At 35.6% G+C, this 7,267-nt stretch overlaps 1 protein-coding gene across 1 annotated transcript; it reads left to right on the top strand.

Annotated features, from left to right (window-relative positions):
- The first annotated feature begins 1,604 nt into the window (after positions 1–1,604).
- On the top strand, positions 1,605–3,371 carry LOC110936672 (cytochrome P450 71A1). The gene is made up of 2 exons (XM_022179085.2): positions 1,605–2,526; positions 2,609–3,371. The coding sequence occupies exons 1-2, from the start codon at positions 1,639–1,641 to the stop codon at positions 3,206–3,208; spliced, it is 1,488 nt and encodes a 495-aa protein (XP_022034777.1). The 5' UTR covers positions 1,605–1,638; the 3' UTR covers positions 3,209–3,371.
- The last annotated feature ends 3,896 nt before the right edge of the window (positions 3,372–7,267 follow it).

Genomic DNA, 7,267 nt, shown 5'->3' with positions numbered 1-7,267 from the left:
ACCGCCTTATTAAGACTAGTTGTATTTAAAATTCGTAGTACAAGAAATAAATAGGAAAAAGAAAACACTAACCTTGACTTATGCCAGGCATTTATTTTCAGGCTTATCAAAGGAGTAATTAATTTAAATGTGCAATAAATTTAAGCCTACTCATATTAAATTACGTTACATCAATTATAAATTTTTTAAAACGACGACTTTATTGTATTAGGCTATCGTACTTTCTAAATTGGAGAGCCCAATTGTCCTATTCTGACCAGACTATTTTGTAGTTAACTGATGTTTTGTTGATACGAAAGTTAAAGTTAAAACTTTATACCTATATTATATGAGATAATTTTCTTTTTTTTTTTAATATAAAACTGAAATATACTATATGAAATTTTATAGTTGATGTTTTGATGATACGAAAGTTAAAGTTAAAAATTTTTACATATATTATATGAGATAATTTTCTTTTTTTTTAATATAAAAACTGAAATAAATGAAATTTTATAGTTCACTGATTTTTAAAAGATGATCTTTGATTTTACAATATTATATAAAGTTTATAAATTTATATGTATTATATGAGAGATCAAGTTTTTTTTGAGAGTTAACTGCCATTTACATTCCTGTGGTTTGTTCACATTTGTCATTTCAGACCAAATTTTAGTATTACACCATTTTCCTCCTTGACATTTGGAAATGTGCTATTTCAGTCCAAAAAAGTAACCACAGTTAAAAAACTGTGGTTAGCTTAGGCGAAAAATAAAACCTTTGAACTAAACTGGCAAAATGCGCCAAACCACAAGGACTAAAATGATATTTAACTCTTTTTATTTTTTTCAGCTGGCAAGGATCAAACCCACGATCAGCTGCTTAGAAACAAACACATTAACCAGCAAGCCAAAGCACATTTTGTTACAAACATCTATTTGTTTTTCTTTTCACATGTCTTCAACCACCATTCAACCACCACCATCCATTTGTGATTGGTACCACATATACGTTCTTGTGTATTTTTTTTCTCCTGTACGATTGTCTATCATGCGGCATGATCTGATACAGCCTGTTGAACGCTTATTGGCCTACTTCTCTGCCACTTGTACGTTTTGTACTTCTTCGATGTTTACGTGCGCTTCTTGTCTCCGCGTGACTCAGGTATATCCCGTGCAGTCGGCGCAAGGTCAAGGAAGCCAGATCTTTTATCTAACGAGCCAAGTGTCAGGATTGATTTTGTCTTGGTCCTGACCCCGCGCGCGATCTAGAACATCTGTGTAGTCGACACAAGGTCGGGAAAGTTATCAAATTGGTTTATCTTGAGTATGGTTTCGTGCGCGACCTAATGTTGACTCGTGTGATCGACACAGGATTTAGGACGATACCCCTTTAGTATTAGATTTGTTGATTTTTGTGGGTTAAAGATTGATTGAAGGGTATTCTGGAGATGGTAAACGGATGGTGACAGGAGTTATATCAAAAATGAATAAAGAAAGGGACCACTTGCCTAAAACGGACAGGAACATGTTGTCATTTTGATTCCAGCTTTCCTAATTTGTTTCCCAGTAGAGAACTTTTGTCTTCTTCCACCACAAAAATAATATATACATCCGGGTTCATTTGAGCCATTTCTACCAGCTGTAAGATCAACCATCAATGGCTTTGTTTCTCTTAATACCATCAGTTGTCCTTCTCTTGTTACTCATCCTCCTTCCCATTACAAGGTTTCTGTCAAAATCTCTCCCTCTACCGCCTGGACCACCCGGGTTACCGATCATTGGAAACCTGCATCAACTCGACATCTCGGACCTTGCAGTCTACCTATGGGGTCTGTCAAAACGCTACGGCCCGTTAATGTCCCTTCGCCTTGGTAATGTCCAAACTCTCGTTGTTTCTTCGGCCGAAATGGCCAAAGAAATCTTGAAAACCAATGATTTGGTCTTCTGCACCAGGCCAATTTTAACAGGCCAACAGAAGCTTTCATACGATAACAAAGACATTGCTTGGTCACCGTATAATGAGTACTGGAGACAGATGAGAAAGATCTGCACCCTTCATCTCTTTTCGATGAAACAAGTGAACTTGTTTCGTACAGTTCGAGAACAAGAGGTGTTTGACATGATTGATCGGATAAAGACCCGGAGTTCTACGAAACAAGCAGTGAATTTAAGTGAAGATGTTATGATTCTTTATAGTAATATCATTTGTAGGGTGGCTTTTGGGAAAAGACCATCTGCATACAATTATAGAAAAAAAGGGAAACGACTTGGTGAGCTTATGTTGGAGTGTCAAGTGATGTTTGCTAATTTTTTTTATAGGGATTATTTTCCTTTAATGGGATGGCTTGATAAACTCAATGGAAGCATTGCTAGACTCGAAAAGACCTTCAAAGACATGGATGAGTTCTATCAAGAAGTGATTGATGAGCATTTGAATCAAAACCAACCAAACAAAATGCAAGATGATATGGTTGATATCTTGCTTAAACTCAAGCAAGATTATTCAAATGATATCACTTTTGATCACGTAAAAGGAGTACTCATGGTGAGCATTTTCCTTTCATCAAAAAATTTAGATTCTATCTACATGTTTCGACTTTCATAAATGTGTTGGTGTCCTTTTGCAGAATATTTTGTTAGCGGGGACTGGAACAAGTGCTTCAACAGTGGTCTGGGCGATGACTATGCTCATAAAAAATCCTGAATTTTTGAAGAAAGTTCAACATGAAGTGAGGGATGCAGTGGGAAAGAAAGGGAAAGTAGAAGAAGATGACCTTTATAAGCTTGACTATCTAAAAGCAGTAATCAAAGAGGCACTTAGACTATACCCAGCCGTACCACTTTTACTCCCTCGCGAATCAAGAGATCAATGCATTTTAGAGGGATACAAGATACCAAAGAAGACTTTGGTGTACGTGAACGCATGGGCAGTAGGGCGAGACCCTAAATGTTGGGATCGACCTGAAGAATTCGATCCAGAGAGGTTCATGGGTAGTAATCTTGAGTATAAAGGGGCAGATTTCGAGTGGATCCCATTTGGGTCTGGTCGTAGAGGTTGTCCAGGCTTATTGATGGGAACTACGGCGGTGGAGTTGGCTCTTTCAAATCTTGTTTACTCGTTTGATTGGGAATTGCCTGAAGGGACTATAGACATTGACACTTTGAAAACTAAGGGGACCGTAATGCATAAGAAGAATGAGCTTCTACTAGTAGCTAAAGTTCCATGATAATGGCTGCAAGAGTTCAATAAACCTCAACGAGGCCAAGTGAACATCCTGGAAATAAAGCACTCTAAAAGTAGTTTTCTTCATCCTATTCCAGTTTGTACTTCCTTGTGTTGTGTTATGCAGTAATAAAACAAGAAAAATAACAAAACTAACTATTTTTATATGTGTGATTTTATAGATGTGTGAGAGATTAATTACGCCCACCAATGAGAGAAAAGATTTGCCCAAAAGAAACAAAGAAAAGGGTTAGAAAATTGAAAAAAATAATAAATCTTATATTAATTTTAACTTTAAATATTAATATTAACAAACCCTCAATTTGATAATCCAAACATGTCATGCATAGAGAGACCTTAAATTAAGAAATCATGTTGAGATGCCAACAAATCTTTAGTGAAGATGTTCGCCAATTGCTTGTTGGTATCCATGGCCACAATTTTGATTAATCTAGTGGAGATTTTTCCCGAAGAAAGAACAAATCCAACTCGAAATTTTTTGTATGGTCATGAAAAACCGTGTTTGCAGCAATGGAAATGGCAGTGTTATTGTCGTAAAATAAGTTCACAGGAAGGTTGATAGGGATGTGTAATTCCGTCAAAACATTTGGAAGCCAGAGAATTTCACACGTGCCGGTGCACATGGATCTATTTGTACTTAGCTTCGGCGGAGGATCTTGAGACAGTGCTTTGTTTTTTGCTTTTCCAAACTAGATAATTCCCCAAAAAGATATAAAAGCCTGTCATAGATCGTCTACAATCAAGGCATTTGCCCCAGTCAAAGTCAGCATATGCTCTGATATTAAGACCCGAGCCTTTGCTGAATAAAATGCCTTTGCTTGGAGCTTTCTTTAAATACCGAAGTTAGTAAGCGAAGAGCAAGCTGAAGGTGAGAGTTAGTTGGTCGATGCATGTATTGACTTAAAAATTGCACAGTGTAGGAAATGTCAGGTCGAGTGTGAGAGAGATAAATCAGCTTTCCTACAAGTTTTTGATACCCTGTAACGTTGGTTAAAACAGATTCATAATTTTTGCAAAAGTTTGTTACGACATGATGTTGTTCAATAGGGGGGTTGACGGGTTTACACCCACTAAGGCCAAAAGTTCGGCGGAGGTGGTGGTGTGATGGAGATATTTGCCTAGTTATTTAATGTTTTCCTAACTTAATTATTATCAAATAAATATAATTTATAAAAAGACTTAAATACCTTTTATTTAATAAATGGATGGAGTTAGCTGATGGAAATGACAAAATTTTAAAAGCATGTGCACTCAGATGCAAGAAAACAAATTATTGGATGAAAGTAACAATATTCTTGACCAAACCAATGAGACATATTTATTTGTATATTATTATAGTTTATTATTATATTTTTTTAAGTTTTAACAATTTTTTTTCTTTTTTTAAACCCATATTTTCTTTATCATTTGTTTTTTGTTTTTAATAATTCTTTTTATAATTATTTCCTTTATCAATTTATTTGAATATCCCTTTAATAACTTTCGTTCATTAATTTTTTTTCCACGACATTATGGTATAATTATATAACCCTACAAAAAGTAACTTGGGTTGCCTCAATAGAATAGAATGAAAAGTTATGACTTTTTAAAAACCATACATACATACCCCTTTTCTACAATTAGTAACTTAGGATGTGTAATGCCATGCTTCTTCGTACTTTCCGTAATTAGAAAGCGTTGCTTGTATTTCTATTCGTGGAAATCTTGTATTCTTGTAAACGTCTTTTCATTGTAATCGTTGTAAAATCCGAGACTTCGATCATAAATAAAAATTCGTATTTCTTAAAATTCTACATATTCATTCTTGTTCATACGTTTGAATTCATAATACATATGATACATTATTCGTAATTCTTGAAAATATGTGTTATACTAGCAAATTCGTGATATATGTGAATAATTACGTCATTTGGATGCTTACAATACTTATTTACGACATACGTATACTAAATCATGCTTCCTCATACTTGTTTATATGTTAACAACCCTTACACTATGGTTATATTTCATAATATACCCTTAAAACACATTAAACCTTCAATAATAAACATCAAGGACCAAAATTGCCAACATTCAAAATTGTTTTCCCCAGCCCTACTCGCTCGCCACCCGCGACTCGCCCTCCTCCCCTGGCTTGCGGCCCGCCAGCCACCCGGATCCGCAGAAAACGTGACCAGCCCCTTAGATTGGGTGATTTTGTGCTTTCTTTGATATCTTTCTTCCATTTAATGACCCAACCGTCTCACCTAATCACTCCCTATAAAATCCAACCCTTTTCCACACATTTTCCACTTGCAAAAACTCCACTTTCACTCTCAAACACTCAAAAATCAGCTTGGAAATCTGTAGCAAATCAGATTGGTTACAAGTTGCAAAAGTGATCATAACATCACTTATACTTCAGCTTTTTCCATCATTCTTTCTTCTTAGCACTTGGAACAACCTTAGTTGTGTTTCCACAGGTTTTCCATGGAAAACCAAGGCTGTAACATCAACCAAATAGGGTTGAAAGTGCAAGAAAGTTTCTGTTTTGTACAAACACTTGATTAAACATATTTTAACTTATGATTTCTCAACACATTCCTATGTCCTTATGCCACTAATCAAGACCATGATTATGTGAGCTTTAAAACAAGGTTGTAACATGTAAATCCAGAGGTTTTAAGCCTCAAAACTTTCTGTTTTAAAAGGGTTTTAACCTTCAAGTGATGAACAAGTCTTGAACTTGTGAAAGTGTAATTATTTGGATAGCTTGGGCTATCCTACTTACAAATCCACACATCACTTGTGTCACACCCTGGCTTTACGGAAGCGTGGGTTTATTTGGTGTGACTTCTTAATACCATAGCAACAATCATAACAATGCTATATGATAAAAACATGAGAAATTCATCCATTAATAAAGTTTAGAAAAATCTCATTTTCAACAATCACAAAATAAGTTACAAACCTAAACCTTAACTTGATTTAATTGAGTTTCATAAAGACTTAGCAAAAGACTTTAAACAATACTAGGTTTAGGGATATGTAACCCGTCCAGGAAGAGGTTACACCTTCTAAACCCTGGATGAATTCTTTATTCAAACGCAACTTGAAAATACGTGCATACCGTGCCAGATCCGTTAGTTTCCTGAAATACATGTAGTTTGAAAAGTCAACATAAAGTTGAGCAAGTTCATGTATAAGTGAGTAGGTATAAACCTTTGTAAAAATGTCTGTATGTATGAAAATCCCTGGTATGTAGCAATTAAGGAAAAAGAGATCACTATTGGGTTGCAAAGCCAATGATATGTGTGAAGTGCAGTAGGAAGACTCAAACCTAGCAGGTTTTTGCGTCAGGCTCAAAGTCACCACCTGGCTCATTCAGCGAACTCAGGGGTTGGGCTCGCTACACCCAGATAGATCTACCGCTACTGACCCTCGGTCCTACAATAAGGATTAATGGCCTCCAGTTCCCGCCTACCCACTCACATGATCTAAGTAGTAACCCTCCTTACGCTAACCATACCATGTAAAAAGTGTTTGTAACCGTAGTAACATGCATTTCACCCCCAAAGTATAAAAACTGAAAACAGTTAAGAGAAAAGGGGGACATGAACTCACAGTATTGCGTCTTCGTACTTGTAACCCAAATCTCCGCGGCAAACACGATTACCTACAATGGTCTGTTGTCTATTAGACGAACGGGTTTGTGCCTTGTCTTAGTATTTGTGTTTTCGGGTTACTTTTCTTGTGTTATTCCAAGTTATAACTGTTTTTAAGATTTTGAAATAATAGTTAGACAACTATTTTAGAGTTATACTTCTCAAGTATTGTATATGCGCATTTCCTTCCCAAGGATGGGGGTAATTTATACTCGTATATTCGTATTCTTAAAATAGTATACGTACCTGTATATTCTGCCAAGTAATGGTGTCGTATTTCGATGTATTGTTCCAAATAAAAATATGTTAATATATCCCAAGAATAACATATTTCTGTTTCTACAGTTTCCAAAATAATATTTTACCAAAATATACGTATACGTTATAATTCCGAAAAA

The sequence above is a fragment of the Helianthus annuus genome, chromosome 4 (genome assembly GCF_002127325.2).
Source record: "Helianthus annuus cultivar XRQ/B chromosome 4, HanXRQr2.0-SUNRISE, whole genome shotgun sequence".
Classification (NCBI taxonomy): Eukaryota; Viridiplantae; Streptophyta; class Magnoliopsida; order Asterales; family Asteraceae; genus Helianthus; species Helianthus annuus.
Note: the sequence above shows the minus strand (reverse complement) of the source record. Positions and strands in the feature narration are given on the sequence as shown.

Coding starts and splice junctions, on each gene's coding strand:
- LOC110936672 (XM_022179085.2), top strand. CDS start 1,639: ATGGCTTTGTTTCTCTTAATACCATCAGTTGTCCTTCTCTTGTTACTC. Junction 2,527..2,608: donor ACGTAAAAGGAGTACTCATG/GTGAGCATTTTC, acceptor GTCCTTTTGCAG/AATATTTTGTTAGCGGGGAC.